This window comes from Miniopterus natalensis, chromosome 1, assembly GCF_054644295.1.
Source record: "Miniopterus natalensis isolate mMinNat1 chromosome 1, mMinNat1.hap1, whole genome shotgun sequence".
In the NCBI taxonomy this organism is placed as follows: Eukaryota; Metazoa; Chordata; class Mammalia; order Chiroptera; family Miniopteridae; genus Miniopterus; species Miniopterus natalensis.
Window position 1 is genome coordinate 136970372 of NC_142081.1, and position 15060 is coordinate 136985431.

General features: G+C 44.3%; 1 protein-coding gene across 1 annotated transcript; it reads left to right on the top strand.

Moving 5' to 3' along the window:
• Positions 1-273: 273 nt before the first annotated feature.
• CASP6 (caspase 6) lies at positions 274-14305 on the top strand. The gene is made up of 7 exons (XM_016209471.2): positions 274-328; positions 6423-6465; positions 7008-7154; positions 7910-7986; positions 9947-10122; positions 12489-12648; positions 13280-14305. The coding sequence occupies exons 1-7, from the start codon at positions 289-291 to the stop codon at positions 13516-13518; spliced, it is 882 nt and encodes a 293-aa protein (XP_016064957.1). The 5' UTR covers positions 274-288; the 3' UTR covers positions 13519-14305.
• The last annotated feature ends 755 nt before the right edge of the window (positions 14306-15060 follow it).

Here is a 15060-nt window from a genome sequence, read left to right on the forward strand (position 1 = left end):
GAAGCGCGAACGTTAGGGGCGGGGTTGACCGCAGGTGGTCTAATGTCGCCTGGGGCTCCCTACGTGCCAGCCCTAAGTCCTGAGGGGCCCCACCGCGGGTTAAGTCTCCCGTCGCCCAGCGGCCGAGCGTGCGTGGCCCCGCCCCTCCCCGCGGCGCTCGGGGCCCCGGAGCTCGGAGAGGAGGAAGAAACCTTCCGCGCAGAGCCGCTCCCGGCCGGGGCGGGACGGTGGAGGAAGGGGCGGCGCTGTCGGCGCTGGGGTCCGGCTTAGGAAGCGGAGGCCGCCGCGATGAGCTCGGTGCTGGCGCCCCGACGGGCTGGCCCTGCAGGTAGGGGGTGCCGAGGGCGCGGGCTCCCCGGGCTCTGCTGGGCGGCCGGAGGAAGTTGCGGGTCCTGCAGGGAAGCGCTCAGGTCCCGTGCGGGCAGCGGAGCCTTTGGTCCTGGAAGACAATGCGGGGAGCTCGCCCCACCGTCGCGCGCCCGGCTCTTTTGTCCTCGGGAGGCGAGCCTCTCTGCGCGTCCGGCCACTTAGCCCCAGCGGGCTGGCCCGGCGGTCCTGGCGTGTGCCCCCTCCCCTCCCCCCCGCGCCTGGTCACGAAAAGTTGACCTTTGGAGGTTGGATCTGGTTTTGTTTTCTCACTTCTAAGGAAAAGTTAGAGAGGTGGTTGCCTGCGGTAATCCTGGAAGCCTGCCCGGCGGATCCCTGGTGTGCCCGCACCTAATGCGGAGACAAAGCCAGACCTCCGCGGGTCTCCAGCGAGCCTGCAACTGTGGGCCTGAGTTAAAACCACAGCAGCTTTTCTGTACAAAGTATCAACTGCTAAACGTGCACTTTAGAACGTTCTTCCCTGTCACTTATTAATTAAATTACTGATAAGGTAGAGAAATTCTGAGCCTGGTCCGTTTTTTTGTTTTGTTTTGTTGTTTTTGTTTTGTTTTGTTTTTAAGGTTTAAGTGCTGGTCTGAAAGGAGTGCCTTTCTTTCAGAGCTTTTTATCCTTTGGGGCACAGAACAAACCCTGCCCTGGAGGCAAGTTGCAGGAATCCTAAGGTCATTCTGGGCGTGGCCTGCGCCCTGTTGCTACTTGCATTTTGGAACCGGCTGGGAAACCTGGGCAGGGATCCAGGAGGCGGGACCACCAGGCGGGGCACCTCCACTATTCTTTCATCACCCCCTTTCTTTTTTTTCTCTACCCCACCGTTTTTTTCAGTGCGTTCTTGTCAGACAGGATTATTTGTTGATAGGGAATATGGGTAAATTTTCCTAGATACTGCAGTGGATAAAGGCTATGACAGTAGATGCTGAAGAAGTTTGGAGAAATGAACACTTAGTTTAGAAAGGTAGAGCTGGTCTCTCCCAGGTGGGACAGGGTTTAGCATGGTGACAGAGTGTGGGGACTGGAATCCACAGGCAGAGGTAGCTTTCAATCCCAGCTCCACTGCACTTCCCAGGCTTCAAGGGGCTGTGGAGCCCAGTGAGAGAGCATCTGAAGTGCCAGGCCATCAAGTGGAAGCTGGTAGGATTATCTGGAGAGATGTCAAGTTACAGTGAGGAGGAAAAAAGAATGATTTTTTTTTTTTTTAATTAAACTAGTTTAAGGAGCAAAGGAGAAGTGTGAAGAGGTCAAGAGTTAAAGGTTTAATGACAGACCCATTTTTGATAAATAGATTGTAGATGAACAGGAATCTGTAAATTGGTATAGGGTATCCCCTTTATTAAAATGTATTTTCTCCACGCCAACAAAACCATTTACCCTTGTGGACAATTTATTTGTAATCATGCAGGATAATGATACTTGTTAAAGTGCATCCTTCCTGAAAACTTGTCTGCTTAGTACAGACAGCTTAGAGTAACCAACAGAGTCATGGTGTATTATTTTCTCCGGAACCTGGGTAAAACTGGTCAACTCCAGGACAGTATTGGGACTTAGGTTCTAATGTCTGTCTCTATGGCTTTCTGTTCTGATTCAACAAATTGCTAGCCTAGAGTGGCAGCTGGACCTGGCCATTAATTGGTATTGCAGGTTGCAGGGTGTACACTTATATTAGAGTGAAAGTTGGAGCTGGTGAGGGTCAGAACTGAAGTTTTTAAAGCCCATAGTATTAACAATAATAGCAAAACACTTTTCAAAATCCCTAACTGAGAATGCCTTACCTGTTAACTTTGCAAATGAGTGTCATTTTAAACAGATTATCTTGTGCTACTTAAAACTAGCTGTCATTCCTAAATCTATAGATCTTGACTAAGCAGAGGGCAATATTTGGAGACGACCTAAATGCACATCTCAAATTATACCTACTAGGAGGAATTGTGACGCTCCTTCCTTAAATTGTGAGAAACAAACTTTAAAGACCCAATTGAGTGTACATCTCCAATGCTTTCACCCTCAAGGACCTGAGTTAACTTGGTGACTGCCCTTTTGTCATAGCTTCTGTTAGGCACACTTCAAGCTGCCTTAGGCTTAGCAGCCAATATGGTGCAAAAGCTGGAAGAGATGAGCTGCTGGGTCTGCTGCTACACACTTAGTGCGCCACAGAAGAGACTCAGTGCTTTCCAAGTTGCGCGGGTTTTTGAGGGGTGAAGGAGGTGATCAGCTTGCAAGCATGGATTTCATGTGTTTAGGTTATTCTATTTCTTTATAATATAATTGGTTTAAAGATAAGGTGAGGTTATTAAAAGGAGGTAGAGCCCGGCTCCCTTGGCTCAGTGGTTGAGAGTTGACCCATGAACCAGGAGTTCACTGGTTTCATTCCTGATCAGGGCACATGCCCAGGTTGCGGGCTTGACCTCCAGGAGGCGGCGTGCAGGAGGCAGCCGATCAGTGACTCTCTCATTGATGTTTCTATCTCTCCCTCTCCGTTCCTCTTTCTGAAATCAATAAAAACATACTTTGTGAAAAAGGGTTTAAAGCCCTGGCCAGTGTCGCTCAATGGTTAGAGCACCTGCCCACTCACCAAAGGTTCAAGGATTAGATTCCTAGTCAAGGGCATCTGTCTGGGTTGCAGGTTCGATCCCCAGCCCTGGTGTGGGAGGCAACCAATCAATGTGTCTCTCTCACATCAATGTCTCTCTCTCTTTCTCCCACCCTCCTTCCCTCCCTTCCACTCTCTCTAAAACTCGATGGAAAAATGTTGTCAGGTAAGGATTAACCAAAAAAATAAAAAAGGAGGTAGATTGTGGCATGCTTCTGAAAATGGAAAGAGAGAAAACTGCTGTGCTGCTTCACTAAAGCAGTATAGGGAGTGGGAGGTAACCCCATAGAACAGTGTGGAGCAGGAAGTATTCCGGGTCCAGGATTTTACGGATTAAAGAGCTCTCCTGGATACAACAGTGTGTGGAGTAGGAAGCAGCCTGGTAGGTGGAGAAAGGAGCATCCTGCTTGATCGGTGTGTGGGGTAGGACGTATCTAGGGTAGAGATGGCGTGGAGTATACTTCCTGTCGTGCTAGATAGGAAGTACAGATGTTGAGCAGTGTGCGGAGCAGGATGTATTCCTGGTAGAGTGAGTGGAGCGGGAAGTGTCCCAGCAGAGTAGGGTGTGGAGTAGAAAGTGTCCAGCAGAGCAGTGAGCGCTGGGGGAGGAGTCCCAGTGGAGTAGGGTGTGGAGTAGAAAGTGTCCAGCAGAGCAGTGAGCGCTGTGGGAGGAGTCCCAGTGGAGTAGGGTGTGGAGTAGAAAGTGTCCAGCAGAGCAGTGAGCGCTGTGGGAGGAGCCCCAGTGGAGTAGGGTATGGAGTAGAAAGTGCCCAGCAGAGCAGTGAGTGCTGTGGGAGGAGTCCCAGTGGAGTAGGTTGTGGAGTAGAAAGTGTCCAGCAGAGCAGTGAGCGCTGTGGGAGGAGTCCCAGCAGAGTAGCGTGTGGAGTAGAAAGTGTCCAGCAGAGCAGTGAGCGCTGTGGGAGGAGTCCCGGTGGAGTAGGGTGTGGAGTAGAAAGTGCCCAGCAGAGCAGTGAGTGCTGTGGGAGGAGTCCCGGTGGAGTAGGGTGTGGAGTAGAAAGTGCCCAGCAGAGCAGTGAGCGCTGTGGGAGGAGTCCCGGTGGAGTAGGGTGTGGAGTAGAAAGTGTCCAGCAGAGCAGTGAGCGCTGTGGGAGGAGTCCCGGTGGAGTAGGGTGTGGAGTAGAAAGTGTCCAGCAGAGCAGTGAGCGCTGGGGGAGGAGTCCCAGCAGAGTAGCGTGTGGAGTAGAAAGTGCCCAGCAGAGCAGTGAGTGCTGTGGGAGGAGCCCCAGTGGAGTAGCGTGTGGAGGAGGGAGTATCCCGAGCAGAGCAGGGTGCGGGAGAAGCATCGCCAGTAGAGCAGTGTGTGGGCAGGCCGAGTTCTGGGTAGAACAGCTTGTGGAGGCGAGCAGGACCTCGGAGGTGAATCCTGTGTGAACTGGAAGAATCCCGGGGTGGCAGTGTAGGGGCCGGTGCGTGCAGACAGAGCAGCGTGTGGAGTAGGAGGTGAGCTCGGCGCGGCAGTGTGCGGGAAAGGGACATCTCTCTGGGTGGAGCGCTGTCTGTGGGAAGAACTCATGCAGAGCAGTGTGTGGTCAAGGGGTGTCCCTGGGCAGGACACTGACTGGCATGAACTGTCTCCATAAGAGGGTGTCGCAGTGTGGAAGTATCTCCAGGCAGAGCACTGTCTTAGGGAGTCTCCCAGTAGAGTGCTGTGGAGCAGAAAGTATCCCAGTAGAGCCAAGTAGGAGGAGGAAATACCCCCTGTAGAGTGTCGGGGGTGGGAGAGGAAGAGTCCGGGTGGAGCAGGGCGTGGAGTGGGCTTTCAGAGGAACTGTACGGAGGAGGAAGGAAGCCTCGGGAGATGGAGAGGACACCTTAGAGAGGCCGACTGACCCCCAGTCTTTGGTGTGAGTAAAAATTACCTTGTTAAAAATGTAGATTGTCACCTGTCCCAGGACTCTCATTCTGTAAGGCTGGGGTAGGATCCAGGAATCTGCATTTTATCACCCAGGCCAGGAACTGGTGCAGGAGGTGGAGAAAAACTGATTTAGGGGCTGTTGGACAGGGGGATGCCTTAGTGGGGTCTTGGCTGGCTCTGAATTTTGGATGCCTTCCAGGAGGAGTGGGCTGAACATCATTGGTGGAGGGCACTTGAACTGGATTCCCCACCTCATCCTCACTCCCAGGGTGGATTCTGTCAGCGAGGAGATGAGAGGTTAGGACAATCAGGTGTCAGGGAGAGACTCTCTAGGGAGAGGGAGGAGCAGGACCCTCTTGGCTAGGAGGTGATGGGTCAGAGTCTATACTTAAGGGTCTGTCCTTCCTCAAAGACCTCAGCTGAGAGGTGCATCCTGCTGTACTGTTAGTATTTTTGTTTATTCATGACTTTCTCTCTCCCCTCCAAGCTGTTGAGTTTATCAGTTAAAAACAAATTCATGAGTATATTTGGAGCCTTATTGTGGAAGATGCTAGACTCATTGTGTTGTCCAGTGCAGAAGCCACCAGCCATATGTGGTTATTTAAATTGAAATTAAATAAAACTAAAAATTGAGTTTCTCAGTTGCAGTAGCCACTTTTCAGGTGCTCAAGAGCCACGTTTGGCCATAGTCACGGCCACCGTATGGGAGAGCGCAGGTTCAAAACAATTCCCTGATCACAGAAAGCCCTGCGTCGTACAGCACTGTTCTCGGGAACGGAGAGGGATTCAGTGAGAGGTTGTCCAGAGGGTGAGGAACTCTGATCTCAGGTTGGGAGAAGAGGGTCCTTATATAAGTGCAAATGTGTCACTCAGGAGATCCGAAATCTAAGTCTTTGCCTTGCCCCTTTCCTTCCTCCACCCAAACTTCCCTTATTAACCACACAGTATGTTTCAGTTCTCCTGAATGACTTCATTGCTTCTCTGTTTTAGAGAACTTTTACAAAAAAATTTTCTGTAAAACAAAGCAATTTCAGGCCCTGGCCAGTACTCAGTTGGTTAGGGCATCATCCCAATACGCCAAAGTTGTGAGATCAATCTTGGGTCCGGGCACGTACAAGAATCAGCTAACAAATACATAAATAAGTGGAACAACAAATTGTTTGTCTCTCTCTCTCTCCCTCCTTTCCTTCCTTCCTCTCTTTCTAAACCCAATAAATCAAAAAAAAGAGATATAGTCAAAGAAATTTCATATTTCTTTTGAATTCCATAATCAAAAAACTATTATTCTGGCCATATTTTGCAATGAATGCATTTGCATAATATTTTCTCCATTTTTCTGTATTATATTCTTTGCTGTTTTGCAAATAAGAGTTGGGGGTGAGAAATAATTAAGCTATTAATTTATAGTTCATTTGCTTATTATGAAGCGGTTTCCCTTACCCTTCTTTTCATATACCAGACCAGAAGAGTCTTCCTGTGTGGGAGTCAAGAGCATCCGGGTGGGAGTTCCTGCTGTTTCAAAACCATAAGTCAAAAAGTAAAGTAATTAACAAAATTCAACTTTTTTTTTAATAGGTGAGGAGCAAAACATGACAGAAACAGATGCCTTCTACAGGAGGTAAAAATACGCTCTTTTCTAATAAAGGTCTCTTCCTAGGGGAGTCATGATCACACTATAAAAATCAAAGCAAGGAAAGGGACCTGGTACTGGAAGGTAGCACTGAGTATGTCAGTTTTTTGCATTTGGAGAGTTAATTTGTAGATACACAGGTTAGTTCCTGCCCCTGGTTATGAAAGGACTTAGAGTGGTGTTCAAAATAAAGAGTTGATATGGCATGGGCCCTAGAGCTAAAGTGGACCGTGGCCAGCCCGCTGATCTTGGCTGCTGGATCCTGGAGACCTGGGGGAGAGACACCCGTGTGGATGGATTGTAGGCGGGTGCTCTCAGTGGTCGCTGTTTACCAATTGGTACAGAAATATTTCAGGACTGTCCCTGCTAGCATGGCTGTGAGGCTTTCCCGGGACACACCAGTGGCAGGTCAGCCTGGCAGAGGAGGAGGCAGCAGGCCTCTGCGTACCCTACACAGGCACCTTGGGCTTAGAGGACCTCATTATGTAATATGACTTAAAATGATTGTTTTTTAAATTTTTCATTAACAGTGAAATGTTTGATCCAGCAGAAAAGTACAAAATGGACCACAAGAGGAGAGGACTTGCTTTAATCTTCAATCATGAGAGGTTCTTCTGGCACTTGATGCTGCCAGAAAGGCGAGGCACCAACGCAGACAGAGACAATCTTAGGCGCAGGTAGTGGTTTTATCCACATGTCAAGGTGATGAGATAAGTAGTAACTGCTTATGGAAACTCGTCCGCACTGAAGAAGTAACAGAGCAAGAAGTGTTTGAGGATGAGCTTCAGTTGGGCACAGCCCCCCTGAAGAGCTTGCCTGAGTTTTCTTCCTAACCCTCTTCTATTAAATGTTAACAGGCTCTGCGCTGTTGCAAATATACAGTTGACTCTTGGAAATTCAGGGGTTAGGAGTGCTGACCCCCGCACAGTCAAAAATCCACATCTAACTTTTAACTTCTCCAAAACTAATTGTCCCTCAGTATCCACAGGGAATTGGTTGTAGGACCCCTGTGGATACCAAAACTTACCGATGCTCAAGTCTCTTGTATAAAATGGCATAGATCAATGCATATAGTTGGCCCCCTGCATCCGCGGACTCCCAATTGCGGATTGAAAATTGTACAGGTATTTATTGAAAAAAAAAACCCCTGTGTATAAGTGAACCCTTACAGTTCAAACCCTGGTTGTTCAAGGGTCACCTGTATTTGCATAGTACACATAATATTCTAATCTGAATCGGTCATCATCACTAGTAAGTCCTTTCCTGTCATGGGTGGTCCAGGAAAACCATCATTGTCACATTTTTCTTTTTTTACCCCCTAAAGAAAAGATAATTTATGTATCATAAAGTGTATAGAAATTCCTCAGATAAGTAGGGTATGTGATAACTTTGAATAGCTCGTAAGCTAATATCCAGTTTAATCTGTCACCAGGTTTTCAGATCTAGGATTTGAAGTGAAATGCTTTAACGATCTTAAAGCAGAAGAACTATTGCTCACAATTCATGAGGGTAAGTATTCCTATTCATCTTTCCCTGAGGGCACTGAGTACTTGAAATACCCTATGTGCAAAGACAGGTCCAAACTGTTGTAAAAAGTCTTACCAGCTAATTTGGCATGGGTTGTAGGGTTTTGGTTGTGCCTCTCTCCTTATGTTACCCACCAAATTTAGGGACCCTCGCAAAGTATTATGCCTCCAAAGTTTATATTTAGCATGCCACTAGTTATACTCTGTTATTCTAGAACTGAACAAAATGACCTTTTCATTTGGCATTTAAAGTCTAAAATGCAAACACTACAGATGTCGGGCAGTGATTTTTTTAATTGACTCCTTCCATACCCAAGGTTTTTACTGGTTTTGAATACTGGTGATTTACATACTTTGTCTCTTAATTTCTATATCACCATGCAGTAGGTATGTGAACAATTTATGTTTATCATAATACTCACTGGATGCCATGGATTTTCAAGTCATTTGCCAATAGAATATTATAATATTTATATAATTTAAACCTTCTGCAGAGCTCTTTTTTTTAGGTATACTTGATATATAACATTATATTCGTTTCAAGGGTACAACAAAATGATTCAATATATGTGTACGTGGCGAAATGTCTAATTACCATCCTTTACCATACATAGTTACCAAGAAGTTTTTTTTCTTGTGATGAGGACTTTTTTCCTAAAAAATTTAATCCTGAGAGAGGATTTACTCTCTTAGCAACTTTCAAATATGTAGTACAGTATTATTAACTATAGTTCCCATGCTGTTCATTGTATCCCCATGACATATTTATTTTATATCTGGAAGTTTGTACCTTTTGATGCCCTTCTCCCATTTTGCCCACTTCCCACCCTTCTGTCCTCTCTGGCAACCACCAGTCTGTTCTTCATGTTTGTGAGCTTGGGTTTTTGTTTGGTTGGTTGGTTGGTTGGTTGGTTGTTTTTAGATTCCAAGTATAAGTGAGATCATGTGGTATTTGTCTTCCTCTAACTTATTTCACTTAGCGTAATACCTTCTAGGTCCATCCATGTTGTCACAATGGCAAGGTTTCATTCTTTTTTATGACCCAATAGTAGTCCATTACATATATGTATGCCACAGTTTCTTCTTTATTCATTCATCCATTGAGGGACACTTAGGTTATTTACATATCTAAGTTGTATAGGTTATTTACATATCTAAGTTGTAAGTAATGCTGCATGAACATTGAGGTGCATATATTTTTTCAATTTTGTGTTTTCATTTTCTTTGGATAAATACCCAGATGTGGACTTGCTGGATCACATAATAGTTCCATTTTTAATTTTTCGAGGAACCTCCCCACACCAGGGCTCTTCTTTAATTTTTATTTCATTATTATTATTTTTTTTTACATCATTTCAATTTTAACTGGCTGCTTACCAGGTTTTCTACTTTACTTGCTCATAAGCTTTGGAGGACATCAGTCTCATGTCTTAATATTCTTTTGGAAGCTCTGAGTGCTGTAGACACATATTAAAGGTGCTGATTCACTGGAAGTGCAGCAACACAGAGGGAATTGTTAAGCAATAGTTTCTGGGTCTGTCTAGTTCACTCTAAGAAGTTCTCTGCTGATTTAGAAAATGTTTTTTTTCCAAAATGACTTGGATCTTGAAGGAGGTTCCTCTATAATATCCCTTTATGTTTTACATGTCATTGCTCTGTGTTTTAGAAAAACAAATGAAATCTGTTCAAACTGTATTACTTTCAACTTTAATAATTCTGACTTTTAAAAATCAGATACAGTATGATATAAATTATTTGATTAAAATCTAAAATAAGTTGTTTCATTATAGACATTTTACATTTATTATAAGGATAACAAGTTTTCTCCCTCCCTCAATCACATTTATGTAACTTTATTCTAGTATTAGTAAATTGAATTTTAATATGTAGCTAATAAGCATCTCTCATTTTCATTTCTGCATGACCTTTTGGGGGCCTTCTAGCATCAACCTCTAGCCATGTAGATGCCGATTGCTTTTTATGTGTTTTCCTGAGTCATGGTGAAGGCAATCACATTTATGCATATGATGCCAAAATTGAAATTCAGACATTGACTGGCTTGTTCAAAGGAGACAAGTGTCAGAGCCTGGTTGGAAAACCCAAGATATTTATCATTCAGGTAAGACTGGTGATGTTATAATCTTGATTATAAAGCCTGGGGTCTGTACATGTGATTATTAAGAACTAAAGCCAATTTTAGGAGGCTGAAGGGGGTCTTAATATATGGTGATGGGAGAAGATATGACTTTGGGTGGTGGGCACACAGAGCAATATACAGATCTTGTAACATAGAAACCCACAACTGAAACCTATGTGTTCATATTAACCATTGTCACCCCAATAAATTTAATCAAGTATTAAAAAATAATAACAAAGCCAATTTCAAAAAGTCACTTTCAGTATTAGAAAGGTGTTTTTTGAATTCTAGCCAGAGTTGCAATTTGAATTACTGGTAGTAATTCTTTCTTAACATAAAGAATAAATAAAGATTCTCGGTGTCATTATTACTTGGATTGACATTTGAAATGACTCAAAATAACCAATGTGCTACTTCATGGCCCAGCCTGGTGTCAAGGTAGAGCCACCTGGGAAAGTGCCTGCTGCCTGGAGAGTGCAGAGCAAGGCAGCCTGCTCAGGATGCGTGGGGTCCGCTGGGAGTGGGGAGCGTGTAAGCCGTGGGAAGGGTGCGGGCATGAAGAGGGCTAGTCCTAGGTCGCTTCATCCTTCCACATTCTCTTTTAAACCAAGATGCTGTTTCCCCTCCGCCAGATTGGTATTCGGATAAAACTGTAGGCTGAATAACATCACCTGGTACATCGATAAGCATTTTGAACAAAAAAGAAAATTCCCGATGTTCCAATGTTCCAGTTCTGTTTCCATGAGTGGCATGCAGCACCGTGACCACATTCTACATCTTGCCATAGAACATTGAGGGGGGGGAGTAGGGGGTCTAGAAGAAAAGAAGTTATGGGTAATTCCTTGGTTTCTTATTTGGACAACTGCATTGAGGCGTCTGTGGGACGTGCAGTTGGAGGAACAGCCTAAGAGGGCAGCCCGGCGAAGTAAATTTGGGGCAATGAGGTGGGTGGCATTGGAAGCCATGGGAGCAAATGGGTTTGCCCACGGCAAGCATAGCCTGGGAAAGGCGTGTAAAGCAGAACTAGGACACCAGTGAGGAATGAGCAGAGGAAAGATGCTGACGAGGGTGGCCCAGAGTAGAAAAATGACAGGTGATTGCTTCCTGAAAAAGGGAGGGGCCCACACTGTCAAGGACACGAGGGTTGGAAATGACTGATGAGCTCCCGTGGAAGGATGGCCACAAAGGGGAAAGCGTCTTGCTAAGTTATTTCTCTGCCGCAGATTCTTCGTCTGTGAGGCGGGGATAAAAGAGCACCTCCTCATGGGGTGGCTGTGAGGCTGAACCGAGCTGGCCTAGCAGACGAAGAACACTTAGTCCCTGGGTCACGGCAAGCCCTCCGTTGCAGGCTAGCTCGTGCCCTGGCCAAGTAGCTCAGTTGGTTAGAGCGTTGTCCGCATGCCCCAAGGCTGTGGGTTTGATCCCCAATCAGGGCACATACAAGAGTCAGCCAGCGAGCGCATAAATAAGTGAAACAACAAATTGGTGTTTTCTCTGTCTTTCTCTTCCTTCCTCTATCTAAAATCATTAAGTTAAAATTAATTAATTACAAAAAATAAAGGCTAGCTCTTATTGCAATTGATTTGGCAACCGATGACATCGAGTTCCAGGTGTTCTACGTTATATTTCGGAAGACAATAGAAAATAAAGTCTGAAAATAAGCCTGATAATTCTAAATAGGATTAAAATCTCCCTGTAAAAATAGGATATTAGGGGTCTTCTGTTTATCTGATAACTGAAATCACTCAGGAGTTTTTTATTCCTTTTAAAGCTTATAATTCTTTAACCATTTCATAATTGATGGATGTGTTTATAATACTAAAACAATCTGTTAGGCCACCGTAATTAAGTTTGCTAGGGCTGCCAGAACAAAGAACACAGACTGGGTGGCTTAAACAACAGAAATTTATTTTAAGTTCTGGAGGAGTGTGAGATCAAGGCGTTAACAGGGTTGATTTCTCCTTAGGCCTCTGTCCTTGGCTTGTGGATGGCTGTCTCATCCCTCTGTCCTCTCATGGTCTTTCCTCTGTGTCTGTCCTAGTCTCTTCTTATAAGGACACCAGTCATAGCGGATTCGGAGCCACCCATATGACCTCATTTTACCTTAATTGACTCTATAGTTGAGGGTGCCAGTATTTTTAAAACTAACTAAAAGGAAACGTAAGGGAAAAACACTGTCCGCTTTAGTCCGCTCTGCACCTGAATGCTGTGGCTTTGAAGTGCCTACAGAGTGGCTTCTGTGGGTGTTAACCTGAAGGTGCACTGAGCGACACATCCGCTGTGAACACTAAGCGTCGGGCAGAAAGGGGGAGGTAAGTAAGGACGTGGTCTTCCTCCTTGTCTCGTAGGCGTGTCGGGGAAACCAGCATGACGTGCCCGTCATTCCTTTGGATGTAGTGGACTCTCGGACAGACAAGCAGGATGCCAATGTCACCCAGGTGGATGCAGCCTCAGTTTACACCCTGCCTGCTGGAGCAGACTTCCTTATGTGCTACTCTGTAGCAGAAGGTGTGTGGGTGTTTAATGCAAACGTAGACTTGGCTCTCCTGGCTACGTGTCGCCTTGGCTTCACTTGGATCAGGTCTTTCTATTGGGACATAGTGATTTGGTTCTGGAACTCACAGGCTTAGAATGGATTTATTTGACCACGTGGCACAGATACATGAAAATGTAAAAATACCTTCTAGAAAAATCATGCCTGAGAACAGGAAATCTAAAGCTACCAGTCTGACTGTATTGAATATTAGCAGCCTGCGAGAATTACTGATGGTGATAGTGTCACTGTGGTCATTCATAGGAAGCTTTGTTGAAAAATATTTGATGACAATGATTCTCTTCTTTTGCAGTAAATCATTTTATGATTTTCTTCTTTCTAATCTCTTGTCTCTCAAAATCATCGCCTGGCCACTACTATCTTGGAAACTTTTAGGTAATGGAGGAAATTAAGTAGAATTAACCCCATTTTTATAGAACTGTATAGAATCGATCCCTTTCCCACATGAGAATAGTTAACATGGACACATCTTAGTCCTCAAGGTTTTTTGAGAATTTAAACTTCTGTAATTATAAAGGTGTTTTTTAGTCACAGTAACTGAATGCCAGAAAACCTCAGTGCCCTTTTTCTTCCTGTCTTTTATAGGTTATTATTCTCATCGGGAAACTGTGAATGGCTCGTGGTACATTCAGGATTTGTGTGAGATGCTGGGAAAATTCGGCTCTTCTTTGGAGTTCACAGAGCTCCTCACACTGGTGAACAGGAAAGTTTCTCAGCGCCGAGTGGACTTTTGCAAAGACCTAAGTGCAATTGGAAAGAAGCAGGTCCCCTGCTTCGCCTCCATGCTAACCAAAAAGCTGTATCTCTTTCCAAAATCTAAATAAGGCTATTTTATGTATTTGTGTTCAAAATAGACTTCCCTTTTTTATATAAATAAGTATCACTAAATTGAAGCTCATGGTACAGCAATTTAAAATGTCTTAAGGTTTAATGAGAACTTTTTTTAAAAAAGTTCATATTGTACATGGTGGAAGGGTTTGCTAGATGTAGAAACGAAATCCTCAGGGAATTACAATAAATAAAAATCCACAAGCATTTGTAATACTTTTTATAATTTCAAGGTTACTTAAAATATCTGGCTGATTTAACATGTATTTTGTGAATTTTTAAATAAAAGTTTATCATGTTTTTAAAGGTTTTTGAAACCCAAGAATTAGTTTTCCCTTAATAGTTCATGTTTTCATCAAATTTTTCTAATTCACATTTTTATTCATTTACGTAATTTATAGACTTGTTGGTCATACAAATTCATCTACATATGAATTAGCACTTTTCGTATGACTTGAACTCTCATTTAAAATACTCAGCCTTTAAGGACTATTACATGGCATTCTGAGGAAGAAATAAGGTCATCAACTAAGTTATTCTTAGTCAGTGTAGGCGAAACACTTGTAAAATGTGGTTCTGTCCATGTGTTCTCTGTTGTTACCATTCATTGTCCTCAGTCATCAGTCCCACTCACACACCAGCATATTAATGGAAAAATAGATGTTCCTTTTAAGGTTCATTTCTTCCTAATATACAAAATTTGAGTAATACTGTTTTGTTAAGAGCCTGCTAGAGGCTGAAGATGGTTAAATGTCCGGGCTCTTGGTAACGGGAGCTTATGACTTGCAGTTCAAAAAGGGGGCCAACTGTGCCGTGGTTGGTGAGACGTCCCCGCCTGTATTATGGTCGTGACGGGTTCTGCTGGCAGCGGAACCCTTCCCTTTCCTTAAACCGCCTACCACAGGCGTAGCTATCGCCACGTCTCAGCTCATGACCACAAAACCACTCCTGTGTTCAACTTGAACATTGGCCTGGCCTTGTAGGCAGAGATTATACAATCCTGGTTACTTAAGAGAAACTACCTGCTGTTAAAAAACTCTAAAAAATCCTCTTGTTCAGATGCAGTGACCTTGGTACCTACAAATCTGGGCACCAATATGCCATCGAATCTGAGGCCGTGGAAGCAACGGGGACACAATTGGGTCCTGTATAAAACAGATATCTCAGAATAAGATGATCCTTTTATATTAAAATTAACATGTAATATGTTTGGATTCCTTTAATTTTGGTTTCAACCCATTTGGACTCAGAGCTTGGAACATGAGTAGAAGATCATATGCTATTTGTTTTTAAGTAACTGATCTATAAAGTTTTAACATAAATGGCATGTGCCCTTTGGAGAAACTGTATTTTAAATCTTAAAAAGGTCAGTGTCCTGACTATGATCACCGAGCTATTATCCCCTTGTTATTGGACCCAGAAAAGATGTTACCAGACAGCCGTGAGTCGAAGGGAGAGGGCTTTTCCCTCGGTTGTCAGTCTCATAAGGAAGATTTCAAATGAGTGACAGACAGCAGCTTCGTAGCAAAGCAACCGAA